The 16,126-nt window shown below is 40.5% G+C and overlaps 1 protein-coding gene across 1 annotated transcript; it reads right to left on the bottom strand.

Annotated features, from left to right (window-relative positions):
- Positions 1-1,046: 1,046 nt before the first annotated feature.
- LOC143528449 (mucin-2-like) lies at positions 1,047-15,421 on the bottom strand. Its single transcript, XM_077024149.1, has 31 exons — positions 15,323-15,421; positions 14,692-14,935; positions 14,254-14,368; positions 13,957-14,047; positions 13,756-13,862; positions 13,394-13,613; positions 13,099-13,224; positions 12,734-12,851; positions 12,424-12,562; positions 12,210-12,311; positions 12,020-12,089; positions 11,723-11,863; positions 11,211-11,372; positions 11,001-11,095; positions 10,790-10,916; positions 9,790-10,045; positions 9,659-9,708; positions 9,391-9,491; positions 9,134-9,285; positions 8,912-9,050; positions 8,545-8,655; positions 8,272-8,451; positions 7,939-8,178; positions 7,683-7,839; positions 7,463-7,591; positions 6,560-6,707; positions 5,607-5,650; positions 5,305-5,520; positions 2,623-4,947; positions 1,417-2,220; positions 1,047-1,228 (listed from the first exon to the last, which is right to left on the bottom strand). Exons 1-31 carry the CDS (start codon positions 15,399-15,401, stop codon positions 1,047-1,049), a joined length of 7,170 nt encoding a protein of 2,389 aa, XP_076880264.1. The 5' UTR covers positions 15,402-15,421.
- Between the last annotated feature and the right edge of the window lie 705 nt (positions 15,422-16,126).

Genomic DNA, 16,126 nt, shown 5'->3' with positions numbered 1-16,126 from the left:
GACCAGAAGTTCCTGTTGGAGTCTGGGTTGTTGATTTTTCAGGCGCAGTGCTTGACTGTGTAGTTTGTCCTACAGATTGGCTGGTCTCTGCGGCAGCAGGACTTGTGGCTTTCGTTTCAGGCAGTACAGTCTTAGTAGATGATACACCACTTGTCTCAGGCCGTGGTGTTGTCGCTGTCACAGTTGATGGTTGGGAGCTTGTGGAACCACCTGGTGTAGACCCTGTAGTGGGAGAAGATGATTCTGTTGGTCCTGAGGGAGTTGTGGCTGGAACAGTAGTACCAGTAGTGGCTACGGTTGTTGCTGCAGCAGTGGTCTCTGTTGGTGGTTTTTCTACTGTAGTGGATGAAGCTCCAGCTGTTGTTTCTGGTATTACAGTAGATTTGGTGATGGTGGAAGACTGACCAGAAGTTCCTGTTGGAGTCTGGGTTGTTGATTTTTCAGGCGCAGTGCTTGACTGTGTAGTTTGTCCTACAGATTGGCTGGTCTCTGCGGCAGCAGGACTTGTGGCTTTCGTTTCAGGCAGTACAGTCGTAGTAGATGATACACCACTTGTCTCAGGACGTGGTGTTGTCGCTGTCACAGTTGATGGTTGGGAGCTTGTGGAACCACCTGGTGTAGACCCTGTAGAGGGAGAAGATGATTCAGTTGGTCCTGAGGGAGTTGTGGCTGGCACAGTAGTACCAGTAGTGGCTACGGTTGTTGCTGCAGCAGTGGTCTCTGTTGGTGGTTTTTCTACTGTAGTGGATGAAGCTCCAGCTGTTGTTTCTGGTATTACAGTAGATTTGGTGATGGTGGAAGACTGACCAGAAGTTCCTGTTGGAGTCTGGGTTGTTGATTTTTCAGGCGCAGTGCTTGACTGTGTAGTTTGTCCTACAGATTGGCTGGTCTCTGCGGCAGCAGGACTTGTGGCTTTCGTTTCAGGCAGTACAGTCGTAGTAGATGATACACCACTTGTCTCAGGCCGTGGTGTTGTCGCTGTCACAGTTGATGGTTGGGAGCTTGTGGAACCACCTGGTGTAGACCCTGTAGTGGGAGAAGATGATTCAGTTGGTCCTGAGGGAGTTGTGGCTGGCACAGTAGTACCAGTAGTGGCTACGGTTGTGGCTGCAGCAGTGGTCTCTGTTGGTGGTTTTTCTACTGTAGTGGATGAAGCTCCAGCTGTTGTTTCTGGTATTACAGTAGATTTGGTGATGGTGGAAGACTGACCAGAAGTTCCTGTTGGAGTCTGGGTTGTTGATTTTTCAGGCGCAGTGCTTGACTGTGTAGTTTGTCCTACAGATTGGCTGGTCTCTGCGGCAGCAGGACTTGTGGCTTTCGTTTCAGGCAGTACAGTCGTAGTAGATGATACACCACTTGTCTCAGGACGTGGTGTTGTCGCTGTCACAGTTGATGGTTGGGAGCTTGTGGAACCACCTGGTGTAGACCCTGTAGTGGGAGAAGATGATTCAGTTGGTCCTGAGGGAGTTGTGGCTGGCACAGTAGTACCAGTAGTGGCTACGGTTGTTGCTGCAGCAGTGGTCTCTGTTGGTGGTTTTTCTACTGTAGTGGATGAAGCTCCAGCTGTTGTTTCTGGTATTACAGTAGATTTGGTGATGGTGGAAGACTGACCAGAAGTTCCTGTTGGAGTCTGGGTTGTTGATTTTTCAGGCGCAGTGCTTGACTGTGTAGTTTGTCCTACAGATTGGCTGGTCTCTGCGGCAGCAGGACTTGTGGCTTTCGTTTCAGGCAGTACAGTCTTAGTAGATGATACACCACTTGTCTCAGGCCGTGGTGTTGTCGCTGTCACAGTTGATGGTTGGGAGCTTGTGGAACCACCTGGTGTAGACCCTGTAGTGGGAGAAGATGATTCAGTTGGTCCTGAGGGAGTTGTGGCTGGAACAGTAGTACCAGTAGTGGCTACGGTTGTTGCTGCAGCAGTGGTCTCTGTTGGTGGTTTTTCTACTGTAGTGGATGAAGCTCCAGCTGTTGTTTCTGGTATTACAGTAGATTTGGTGATGGTGGAAGACTGACCAGAAGTTCCTGTTGGAGTCTGGGTTGTTGATTTTTCAGGCGCAGTGCTTGACTGTGTAGTTTGTCCTACAGATTGGCTGGTCTCTGCGGCAGCAGGACTTGTGGCTTTCGTTTCAGGCAGTACAGTCGTAGTAGATGATACACCACTTGTCTCAGGACGTGGTGTTGTCGCTGTCACAGTTGATGGTTGGGAGCTTGTGGAACCACCTGGTGTAAACCCTGTAGAGGGAGAAGATGATTCAGTTGGTCCTGAGGGAGTTGTGGCTGGCACAGTAGTACCAGTAGTGGCTACGGTTGTTGCTGCAGCAGTGGTCTCTGTTGGTGGTTTTTCTACTGTAGTGGATGAAGCTCCGGCTGTTGTTTCTGGTATTACAGTAGATTTGGTGATGGTGGAAGACTGACCAGAAGTTCCTGTTGGAGTCTGGGTTGTTGATTTTTCAGGCGCAGTGCTTGACTGTGTAGTTTGTCCTACAGATTGGCTGGTCTCTGCGGCAGCAGGACTTGTGGCTTTCGTTTCAGGCAGTACAGTCGTAGTAGATGATACACCACTTGTCTCAGGCTGTGGTGTTGTCGCTGTCACAGTTGATGGTTGGGAGCTTGTGGAACCACCTGGTGTAGACCCTGTAGTGGGAGAAGATGATTCAGTTGGTCCTGAGGGAGTTGTGGCTGGCACAGTAGTACCAGTAGTGGCTACGGTTGTGGCTGCAGCAGTGGTCTCTGTTGGTGGTTTTTCTACTGTAGTGGATGAAGCTCCAGCTGTTGTTTCTGGTATTACAGTAGATTTGGTGATGGTGGAAGACTGACCAGAAGTTCCTGTTGGAGTCTGGGTTGTTGATTTTTCAGGCGCAGTGCTTGACTGTGTAGTTTGTCCTACAGATTGGCTGGTCTCTGCGGCAGCAGGACTTGTGGCTTTCGTTTCAGGCAGTACAGTCGTAGTAGATGATACACCACTTGTCTCAGGCCGTGGTGTTGTCGCTGTCACAGTTGATGGTTGGGAGCTTGTGGAACCACCTGGTGTAGACCCTGTAGTGGGAGAAGATGATTCAGTTGGTCCTGAGGGAGTTGTGGCTGGCACAGTAGTACCAGTAGTGGCTACGGTTGTTGCTGCAGCAGTGGTCTCTGTTGGTGGTTTTTCTACTGTAGTGGATGAAGCTCCAGCTGTTGTTTCTGGTATTACAGTAGATTTGGTGATGGTGGAAGACTGACCAGAAGTTCCTGTTGGAGTCTGGGTTGTTGATTTTTCAGGCGCAGTGCTTGACTGTGTAGTTTGTCCTACAGATTGGCTGGTCTCTGCGGCAGCAGGACTTGTGGCTTTCGTTTCAGGCAGTACAGTCGTAGTAGATGATACACCACTTGTCTCAGGCCGTGGTGTTGTCGCTGTCACAGTTGATGGTTGGGAGCTTGTGGAACCACCTGGTGTAGACCCTGTAGTGGGAGAAGATGATTCAGTTGGTCCTGAGGGAGTTGTGGCTGGCACAGTAGTACCAGTAGTGGCTACGGTTGTTGCTGCAGCAGTGGTCTCTGTTGGTGGTTTTTCTACTGTAGTGGATGAAGCTCCAGCTGTTGTTTCTGGTATTACAGTAGATTTGGTGATGGTGGAAGACTGACCAGAAGTTCCTGTTGGAGTCTGGGTTGTTGATTTTTCAGGCGCAGTGCTTGACTGTGTAGTTTGTCCTACAGATTGGCTGGTCTCTGCGGCAGCAGGACTTGTGGCTTTCGTTTCAGGCAGTACAGTCGTAGTAGATGATACACCACTTGTCTCAGGCCGTGGTGTTGTCGCTGTCACAGTTGATGGTTGGGAGCTTGTGGAACCACCTGGTGTAGACCCTGTAGTGGGAGAAGATGATTCAGTTGGTCCTGAGGGAGTTGTGGCTGGCACAGTAGTACCAGTAGTGGCTACGGTTGTTGCTGCAGCAGTGGTCTCTGTTGGTGGTTTTTCTACTGTAGTGGATGAAGCTCCAGCTGTTGTTTCTGGTATTACAGTAGATTTGGTGATGGTGGAAGACTGACCAGAAGTTCCTGTTGGAGTCTGGGTTGTTGATTTTTCAGGCGCAGTGCTTGACTGTGTAGTTTGTCCTACAGATTGGCTGGTCTCTGCGGCAGCAGGACTTGTGGCTTTCGTTTCAGGCAGTACAGTCGTAGTAGATGATACACCACTTGTCTCAGGCCGTGGTGTTGTCGCTGTCACAGTTGATGTTTGGGAGCTTGTGGAACCACCTGGTGTAGACCCTGTAGAGGGAGAAGATGATTCAGTTGGTCCTGAGGGAGTTGTGGCTGGCACAGTAGTACCAGTAGTGGCTACGGTTGTTGCTGCAGCAGTGGTCTCTGTTGGTGGTTTTTCTACTGTAGTGGATGAAGCTCCAGCTGTTGTTTCTGGTATTACAGTAGATTTGGTGATGGTGGAAGACTGACCAGAAGTTCCTGTTGGAGTCTGGGTTGTTGATTTTTCAGGCGCAGTGCTTGACTGTGTAGTTTGTCCTACAGATTGGCTGGTCTCTGCGGCAGCAGGACTTGTGGCTTTCGTTTCAGGCAGTACAGTTGTAGTAGATGATACACCACTTGTCTCAGGCCGTGGTGTTGTCGCTGTCACAGTTGATGTTTGGGAGCTTGTGGAACCACCTGGTGTAGACCCTGTAGTGGGAGAAGATGATTCAGTTGGTCCTGAGGGAGTTGTGGCTGGCACAGTAGTACCAGTAGTGGCTACGGTTGTTGCTGCAGCAGTGGTCTCTGTTGGTGGTTTTTCTACTGTAGTGGATGAAGCTCCAGCTGTTGTTTCTGGTATTACAGTAGATTTGGTGATGGTGGAAGACTGACCAGAAGTTCCTGTTGGAGTCTGTTCAGTTGGTCCTGTGGGAGATGTGGCTGGCCCAGTAGTACTAGTAGTTGTTTTTAGTATCGTAGTTTCAGGTGGTGTTGGAGATTTTTCAGTTGTTTCTGTTCATTGGTAGGATAATAAGAACAATTATCACTCACTACCTTTCTGTATGTAATACTTTAATAATTTCTGTATGTAATATTTAGTTCCTTTGTGCAATTAACTTAAATTTTCTATCAGAGTTTTCTATTGTTCTGATTTTCATTTTATGTTTTTATAAATATTCCCTATTGAATGCTTCATTCATAGTTATCTTTGCTGAATATGAAACCTTTAGCAATCTTTTATTTCACATAAAGCTACAAGTTTAGTTGGTGCTTTGTGTGTAGTAAAATAAATATTTAAATGTTCATGATGCATATGCAGTAACAAATTATGCATAATAGCCTTTTCCTTTTCTTTCTCAAAAGACACACCTGGTGTTGTGAAGACAAACACAGTTGTAGGCACAGGTGTGGTAGTCATTGTGGTTAGTGTTGTTGGGGACACTGTTGTTTCACATGGTGTCAGTGCCCTTTCAATTTTTCCATTGTCAGAACACACAGCTTTAATACACCCTCCAATACCATCTGTTGTGTAGTAAATGATGTCTCCAAAATGGTACATAGTATTATTGTAGTCGCACATACAAGCTGCAAGAGAAGAATAAGGTTGCTTTTACATGTTTGATAATATTTCATCAAAACAATTGGCAAAAATATTATATGAAAAACATTACCATGCACATCATGGCTGCAGTTCTTTCCATTTGTTGTGCACAGACTAGCAAAACAGAAACAAATCTATTTAATTTTATGTATAAAATACAGTTTCATTCTAAAGTAAAAAAGTATGGATCACATTTTTAGCATTACTATACAGATGTCTAAAACTGAATGAACTATACTGAACTATAGCTGTCTAGCTGTTGTCTTCTACAGCATTTTTATTTATAGTAACATTTAATAGGACAGTGTCTTCATTTGAACAGCTTGCAGCTTTATTAAGAACCACTCTTGCTAATGGTTTTCTAATATTCTCCACACACCCCCTTTCGTATTAGAATTTTGAACCTGCACAATAATTCACATGTATCCTGACTATATCCTGCATTTTAAATTCTACATTAATCAATCATTATCTCATTGACCCTTCACCATTCCAGTGTAATGATTTTGCATTTTGCAATTCCATTAGCTCCAATAATGGTCTATTTTTATTAAATGGCAGAACATTATGGATAGCTTTTGAAAGAATATTGAGATGAAACCTTTTTTCATAATTTTGAATTCTGAATTCTGAATTCCTTCACCTTCATTCCTTCATGTTTTACACCAACAGCATTTGTGTGCTTGAAACAGGCACTATGCACACAAACTCAAAACAGCAATTAGGGAAGCGACCTAATTTTGACTGGAGCACAATATTTTCTTAGTATAGTGGAACATGCCTCAGTCTTATACACATAATATATTTGGCCCACATTTATCTTCTTTATGTATGCTGCCATTGCGTCAATTTATTAAGAAGTATGAAGTCAGTTTTTACAGTTTTCATAATGCATAAGCCTGGATGCACTCTTTAGCATCTTTTTAACATCATTCTAAAACTGTATTTCTTATATAAGTGATTGAATGTACTGATATGCATTACTTTTGAGCATGATTACACAAAATGTTTGAACATACATACCATGTCTCACAGTTATTCATAGAAGGGATTGTCTCGCCAATGTCATAATGCTGCATTCCGACATAGCAGCCACACTGGTCATGCGCCACGCATTTCATTTTATCTTCATCAAAGAAGGGGAGTTCAGCAGGGCAATTGGGATAGCAACCTGAAAATATTAAGAATCATGCATTTAGCAGAACGGTAATTATGATACCACAAACTCTCAGACAATTAACCCATTGGAAGATCTTTTGTCATATATATTTACATATGAAATATACAACACAACCTATAACCTTTAACATAATCTTTGTGAAATATATATGCACTCTACAAGGATATTTAACAGAATGCAGAATAAATGTTTTTGTAGGTACCTCTCCCCAAAAAGCAACATTGTCATTTAAAATAAGAGATCAGTAAATCTGACATGTTGTTTGATGGTGAAATTCATTATCAAAATCTTTTTCTTTTTCTAGTGGCACATTCTATACACAATGTGTTATCACCACTGTTGATCTGAAGACGGTTTGCTACAGTCACGCTACAGCCCCTGACTCCTCCCCTTTGGGTGTGTGTTTGTGTTGTCTACGTCTAGTTGGTCTGCATCTGTGGATCTTCGTGGGTGTGGTTGTGTCTGAGTGTGTTCATCAGTTTCACCTGTGCCTCGTCTAGTGATCACTCGGGGTTTATGTGGTCTGTCTATTTAATGTGGGTTCGCGCAGTGTCCCGTGCTCATCTTTGTCTGAGTCTCACACGTGAGTGTGTATTTGTTATATGTGCGCTGTCTGCGCTATTTTTGTCTCTAATAAACGTAACAATCGTGAATGCGTCGGATTTTGTGCCTCGTCCTTTCCCACGCACCCGACATTACAGCTACAATATGAGTAACCCTAATGTAGCACATACATAAAGTCCTACCTTCTAGAGCTGGTAATATAGCAGAGCAGTTCCCATTGGGGTTCCTACAGGTCTTCATGCAGGGGGCACCACAAGGCTGGTAGTGCCAGTTACACCCACCAGCATAATTGTAGTAATCACAGAACAGTGCTGCAAAAATAAACCAGCATAATTTAAAATGTATTTTAGGCATGCTCTTTCAGTGGGTTTAGAGAAACTGAAATGGTCATTTATGACTCACGGCAAATTTTAGGGGTTCTCCACTGAACACAGACTCCTGCTGCATTACATGCTTCTGCATATGCAGATACAGCAGTGCAGAAACATTCACAGTCTCCACCCGTGTCACAAGCACATGCATCTCTGACACATGCGGCATAGTAATTAGCTGGATCCACCTGTCAGTTTTGCAAATAAGAAAATCTAATTTTAACATCTGTTCACAGATTTTATGTTTACTTACTGCAGTAGACATTTTTACAAAAGTTATATTTCACCTGTGCATGGCAGGCTGAGAAGACATTGCTGTTTATAATGCTGCACTGTTTCTGTGCCCATGCTTCCCTGTAGGGATTGTGGGCACATGGGTTTTGGATATCCATTGCCTTTGGGCAAGTGGGAGAGACCTTCCAACTATTGCCAAAGCGCACAGCATCAACAACAACCTCTTGGCTTCTTGTGGTGAAGTCATTATTTGCATTGCCATCATAGTTTCCACACAGACCACACACATTTCCCTGTAAATAAGGATGTGAAATATATCAACCCTGTATAGGTTTTAAGTATGAAAATGCCATGGAAGTTGGTCCACAAAATGCAAAATGACTCACATTAAAGTCAGGACTCAGCTTGATGTATATGCTTGTTTTCCTATCCCATATAAGGATCAAACCGTTGCTGACCTCAATCACCATGTATATTCCCATGGTCCGGATTTGGAAAGGGATGTCCTCCCCTGTATTTTTTTGGACCACTTGGTAGGTTCCGTCAGACAATATAATTTCATTGCTCTAGGAGACAATAATTTTTGCTAAGTGTGTGTGTGTATTGCTGATTTAGTCCTAGGTGGAGCACTTGTGTGCACCAAGCTAAACTTAACTCACCCCCAAGAAGATGTCGATAGCCTTGGAGCAAGTGGTACCCGTTGTCCCACAGGGAATGTTTTCAGTGATAATTCTAAAAGTGCCATTACCGTTGCTGCTGCTACAGTAGTCCTGTAAAGGGTTAAAGGGTTTAGAATCTAGATATTGAACCTACAAATTACTTTGATGGTACTACACATACTATACACTTTAATACATATGCTCTTCTAAGATAGGGATACAAATCACAAAAAGTATCACTATTCATAATAAAAATATATAATTTGAGCTTCATTTGAGGATGAATAACCTCTTTTGTAATTTGTTCTTGTATTTCAGGTAACTGTACTGTATCATAAATTTATTGGTGCTGCCATTAGAACCATACCTGAGCAAGTGTATATTGACAATTTCCATTAAAAACATATTTTTGGTCATCAAAGGTTGTGTAGTGACCATCCCCATACACGCTGCAAGTTCCACTACACTGATTTGTGGTGCACTGCCATTTTCTGTCCTTACAAGTGCTGTAAGAAGAATAAAAAATAATATTCAGGTGGTAAACAGTGAATGAAAACGTAAAAAAAATTATAATTTTTTTTAGACATACCAGAGGTTACAGTCGACTTTAACACTGTCCCCAGGTGCATAGTTTACCCCATTATGGACACAAGGACAACGGTCTTCAGTAATGCAACCACCTTCTCCATCTGACACAAGTCCAGAGGGACACACACAGCCAGATACACATTGTGTGCTGATCTGTAGTGATGCAATGAGATAAAAAAAAAACTCCTTATTAAAACATTTGTTGGAAAGCTGAGTGGTTGATTCATCAGTATGATTTATGGCTTATTAGTAACGTACACAGGCCATGTCAAGTGTTCTGCAGCTTTTCTGACATTCAGACCCAATCGTTTCAGGAGGAGATGTGGAACAGTTGAAAAATGTCATTGGTGCAACACATACTGGAATAAAGAAAATAAAGAGATAAATATACAGAGAAATCCTTATATTTTATTTATATCTTTCCTTGTACATTTTAACTATACATTAAGTAATGTAAATAATATTAATTATTATATATTTTATTAATTCTGAATATAATTATTAACAATTCATTATGTTTATATACCTTGTGTCTTCAATTCACCAATGCAATTCAGTCTTCCCTGTTTGCACATGCTGAAACCGAAGGAGAAATCAAAATTATACACTGCTAATATAATTTGATAAATGTGTTTCCACTAACAGATCAAACCTTACCATGTGGTGCCATCTTTGCTAATGCTCTCACCAGCTTGGACCACTGTATTGGAATCATAACATGGGCAGCTGGATGGAGGAACACAGATGCCATTGTCATTCAGGTATGTCCCCTCTTCACAGCCACAGCCATCTACTGGCACAAAGCTCATGGTGCAGATGAAGTCTGTTTGGCTGAGAGACTGACAGGTACGGTCACAGCTAGTCATGTTGTACGAATACACCATAGTGCTGGGGCAGGATGCACTGTAAGATTCTGAAAACAGATTACAACAATTAGCTGTGTTAGTTTGAGCAGTGACTTGAGAATAGACATAGTAACATAAATGTTACTGCAGCATTTATTTTCTATAATCATTTAGATTTATTTAATATAGGCATATTTTATGCTGAGAGTGCTGGGGACATGTCAGCTTTCTGAAAGATTTTTAACAGCTATTATTATTATTATTATTATTATTATTATTATTATTATATTATTATTATCTATTAGCTATTATATAACAACTATTATTAACATCTATTAGCTGTTATATAACAGCTATTATTAACAGCTATTTGTTATTATATAACAGCTTGGCAAAGGGGTGCTAAGATCATGTGTAAAAGTCAGGTCACACCAGTTGCTGTCAACAAAAAAGGCCAGAACAGCAGGAAAATCATGAAGTCCTGATACTTTTTGTTCTGTTCAATGTGCAATTTTTTTATTATTTATTTTTTGAGCATGTCCAAGAACCTTATTTCTTAAACTGAACGCAAGCTGAAGGGGCAGCTGAATGCAGCACTGTCATCACTCTTGTCCCCAGCACATTTCCAACCAAAGTAAACCTCATGCCATTTACTCAAGATCCTACATTGCCAGGCACATATTTACACTTCAAACTTCGTTTAAAGCTCTCCTAAATAAACAGCTTCCACCATAAGAAAGCTATCTGAGTATTTTAAGACATGCCAAGCAGATATGTTTGTTCTTTATATATTTATAGGGAATTTAACTCACGGCAAGCAGCTTTTCTCCAGCCTTTTAGATGTATTCCCTTATCAGCACATGCATGCACATATGTTGATAGAGCAGCACACATGCAGTCCTCCGTTTTTTCACAGTTGCAGGTGTCATATATGCAGTTCTGTGGGTTACAAGGCAGAGTAAAATTAACTTGCTTGGAAAAAGTTCCTTTTCCAAATATTTCCAAGTGTATCTATGAACTCACTGATTTGTAGATCTCTGGGTTAATTTCAGAATGGCACAAAGAGAAGACTCCTGAAGGATCTGTTAGCAGGGAGCACCAGTGTTGTGCATATTTCTCTGTAAAAAAGTAGAAACAGGTTCCTACACTTATTTCTGAAAAAGAAATCATTACATGATAACTTGTCTGTAGAGCACTACAAAGGTCAAAGGTGACTAAACATATTATCAATACCATTTTCAGTGCTTAAACTGCACGGATTTTCAAAGCTCTTGTCGATTGTGGAACATGCTCTTTTTTGCCAACTATTGCCAAAATGCACAGATGTTCCTTCTATAAGTCCTTCAGGGGTGGTGAAGTCATCTGACTGAATGTTGTTGAAAGTGCCACAAAGTCCTATTGAATGTGAAAAAAAGAAGTTATTCCACTTTCCCAGATGCTGTGGAGAGAATAAAAGGATGATCTACAGTGTGACTAAATGCTTGCATTTACTCCTTCACGCATGAGACAATTTGACCTGGATACAATGTGTGGGGTATTGAGACATGTAAAGTAAGATATACAACCTTGCTAAAGGGAAGACACTAGCTAATATATGTACAAATATTTAAGATTATGAAATGCAAAAGTAGCTAACGCTAGCTTTCCTACTTCTAAGCTTTATCTAGCTAACCCAGTGTGTAGCTGGGCAACCTAAAGGCACATAATGACACATAACACACAAGTGTAAGAAATCATATACACACCAGATGTTTGCCCTTGAAATTGTGTGTTCATTGTGATGAAAACTTGCATGATGGGTACAAGCTGGACTCTCAGTTGAAGCCCAATTTTATGAGAATGGAGGATGATGTAGAATGTGGATGGTTTGAAGATGCTGACGTCAGCTGTAAAACATTACCAAATAAATTGTTAAAATAAATGTTTTGTTACTAATAAGAACATGCATTGCTTGTCAGATAGATATTTATAGATATATATTTATATGAGAGAGAGAGTGTCAAAGAATGAGAGGTAGAGAGAGAATCCCATATTAAACTTACATGTAGAAAGTGGTAGTTGTGTGAGTATTCTGTTGACCTCAACTTTTCCATTTGAGTACACTTTGATGAACTGCATTGAGCGTAAACATACATATATACTGTTCATAGACAAGTACTTACATATAAATATACTGTAAATGCATATAATATATGTATATATATTCATATATATGTATATATTAAACCCTACGTTGGATTTTGATAATGCCAGGGTGACTGTCTTCAAACAGGTCTCGCTGTCAGTTATACCACATTTCAAAAGTTCTCCAACAACTGTGGTACCTGTGTTGACCTGTGAGGAGCATAGTGTTAAAGTCAAGGTATCTGAAAATGTGAGTCTATCTATCACACATTTTCACATTTTGGCTGAAAATGAAGCTCACACTAAAATTGTGATAACATACCCTTGACAGGACATACTCGCAGTTTCCATGATAAGTATATGGCTTTCCATCATAAGTTATGATGTGTGCTCCTCCTTGCACTGAACAGGTAGCAGGACAGTCTTTGTTTGCACAGGTCCACTGACCCCCATTGCAGGTGCTAGGTGATACACAATTATTCAGTCTCTCACTGGCAATGACTAATTATTTTGAAAAATGTCTAAACATGTGAGAACGTTGTGTGTAGCCATCAACATTATCAACTAATATTCTGAGCTTAGAGGGTACTTTGAATTGACATGTTTTCTGTTGTAAACAGAGTCAGACATACCATATACTGCAGCTGGCTGTATAACTTTCCCCAGGGGCATACACATTCCCTCCATGAGTGCAGGAACAATCACTCAGTGGTATACATCCAGTTTTCTTTACATCATCATAAACAGTGCCTTATACAAGAAAATAAATAAGGATATTTAGTTGCTGTAGGGAGATCAACTATTGTTAAGGTTACAAAATGTTTCAAATCAGCTGTTTCATATTTTGTTCCTATAAATGACTAAGATTAAAGACCTGTAAACTACCGATTAAAGCTTTACCAATCAAAGCTGTTATTAGCAAATCAGTTGTATGTCTATATACAACAGGGACCCCTCAAACACTCAGATGAGGTCATCCCTTTTAAGCAAACATTACCTGGTGGGCAAAAGCATCCATCGATGCAGTGTTGTGCACACACCTGTCCTCTCTCTGAGTTAGAACAGGTATCAGTACATGGACTTCCACACTCCATATACACCATGCTTGTAGGACATGACATTGCTGTAACAGATCCATATTCATATAAAATTAGATGGGGTGAACATGAGTACATTTATTGTACATGTATGTAAGTTATGTATATTTTGGTGTGCGCAAATACAAAAACAGAGGAATCCTCAAGGAAGTCAGCATAGACACAAAATAAGCCAGGCTCTGGGTGTCTACTCACGGCAAAAATCTGCTGTTCTCCAGTTTCCTGGAATCCCCCCCTCATGTGCACACTCTCGAGAGTATTCTGCTACAGTTTGGCAAAGGCAGGAGGACCCAGTTGTGTTACACTGGCAGAGATCCTCCATGCAGATGTCGAGAAATGATTGAACTGATACAACAGCACTGCAACTGCTTAAAGGATCGCTGAAGAACAGACGATTGCAGAAGTCCTGCAGAGACTGATGACATCATAAAATACATCAAATACTTAGTCTCCAGTAGCTAATTTTTGTAACATTTTACAGGCACTAATGCATCAGTTTTCTTGTTGCACTTTAATTCATGTAATGGAAATTGTTACAGAATGGTTGCTGTTGGTACCTTATCTCCGCAGTTCCCATTATCTACTCTGGCTTGTTCCTGACAGGTCTCTGTTGGGCCATCCATCTTCCAGAGATTCCCATAGTCAGAAGCAGAAAGCACAGCTCCTAATCCACATACAAAGAAATATTGCATCTCAGCTAATCACCCTTCCACAGAAAAGTTTAGAGAGCAAGGAGAGGATCTGTAGTTTTACTTTACCATCCTTCATAAATTCACTGATAATTGGGAGCCCGTTGAAGTCACCACAAAGCCCACAAGTCTGATTTATGTACTTTGCATCCAATTCAACCTGTTGAGAAAACAATATAAAGCATTGGTTTTGTAAACATATTCATATTTATACATTAGTTTATTTGAAACACCGGTGGTCTACTGATATTTCTAGTATGACAGTATTATGAATGTTTCAAAAGATGAAATAATGAATGTATGTTTAATTATGGATTTCAGAAACCAAAAATACATTTGCTTTAATTATGATCAATAATGAGTTACCATGAAGGCATCATCCTGGTTCCACAAGGCTACTAATCCCACTGTAGATCTGACTGTGATGTAATAGCTGGTTTTCTCAATAGAAACACCAGATGCAAGGAATGGAGCTGTTATCCTGAAAAAGAACACAACACCAATAAGAACGTTGACATGTTGACAAGAATTTTCTCCAATTCTATCTCATACACAATTTTAAAGATATAGGCTATGAATTATTTCATATTATTACATTTTTCATGAGGCTCCTTGTTTATGAAAAATGAATACATCTGCACATTTGTATGAAAAAAACAACCATTTCTAAGCCATTCTTGATCATTATAATAAAATACTTTTAGCTTACTATCACTCTTATAGGAAGCTAACTACTTACTATACAAATGGATTTGGAACAAATATTGCTACTAATTGCTATGTAGCTCCAAAAATGTCACTCACGTTTCTCCATTGACATTTATAGTGGAACTTGTTAGCTCCACTACTGTTCCTTCCAGCTTCAAGGTGACCATCACAATGATGGTTTTATCGTTCTGGGTTTGCCGCCTTAGCTGAATGTTAAAGCCCTCATAGCTGCTCTTACACTGTGAGGTCAGGATGTGGTTACAGGCAGATACAAGCTGGAACATGTCACCATCGAAGGTTTTGAATTGGTAGTTACCCCATGTGCTGCAGACCGAAACTTCTGAAAAGTGACATTATGAATTTAGCCTCCAAACAATTATAAATGAAGCTTTAGTGACAAATATGGTTCATTGTGAAATAATTAGTTTTGTAGTCCCTGGTTGAATGTTCCTCAATGTTGGGCAGAACACCAAAGGATTTACAGGAAAACATAATAATGTAATAATGATTTAATAATTTACAGGACGTTTTTTACATAAATTCTTTTAAAAGTTATTTCTATTTAAAATATTTATTTACCTCTAAATAATCTTTGAAATGTAACTGTACAAACAAATTATCAAAAGTTACTCAAAATAATAATATTTAAATATTTGATTTACACTGTATTAGCTATTCAGCACAATGTCATCTTGTCACTTAGTGAACTGCATCAAAAGTTACTTACTAGTCTGTGCTGTGACCAGTCCAATAGATAAGGTTACCCATATTAGTAGTTGTGTAGGTATTAGATTTATTGTCCCCATGATGATGGTGTGGAGTGGCAGCTGCCCCACAGATTCAATGAGACAGGTTTTGCTCACAGATTTATACTGCTTGTCTTGGAGGAGGGACAGATTGTTGAACTTTGGTGAAGGTGGGGCTACAGTTAATTTAACTTTCCCAAAGGTAAATCCCTTCATGGACCACACTACATGAAACCACCTTTCTTGTGCATATTGGCTTCATGTGAGGCTTTTTGTACATGGAAAACCAAATTATAACAGAGTATCTTGCCTTATCATATATTTTCATTTTTATAGTTTATTTGTACTTATTGCTTAGAGGTTATAGCTGTTAGCCAATTTGAGTGAACATATTGGATGAGTGACAGTACTTGATGACATTCCATTATTAAACAAATAATAAATGTCAGTGCCCATCCCAAAGCTAAGTTTTGAATAATGCATTAAAGCATGATACATTAATCTAGAACAGTGACTCAATGTCTTGAACACAGACCCAAAACCTATATGATGATTACGCTTCTCAGTTGGATTCATTTTTATTTGGATCAATAGTCTGAGTCATGCTTTTCCAGGATCTGCATCCTGACCAAAAAAATTACTCCAAGTAGAATAATTGGCCCTAATGTTTAGGGAGTAATATACAATTATTAGTTTCATTATAGCTACTTGGTTACTTGTAAGATTGTTTTGTAAAAGCAGGACTCTCCAGTTGTTCAGGAGAGTTTCTGGACTAATTGAAACTA

The sequence above is a fragment of the Brachyhypopomus gauderio genome, chromosome 12, assembly GCF_052324685.1.
Source record: "Brachyhypopomus gauderio isolate BG-103 chromosome 12, BGAUD_0.2, whole genome shotgun sequence".
Taxonomy (NCBI): domain Eukaryota; kingdom Metazoa; phylum Chordata; class Actinopteri; order Gymnotiformes; family Hypopomidae; genus Brachyhypopomus; species Brachyhypopomus gauderio.
Note: the sequence above shows the minus strand (reverse complement) of the source record. Positions and strands in the feature narration are given on the sequence as shown.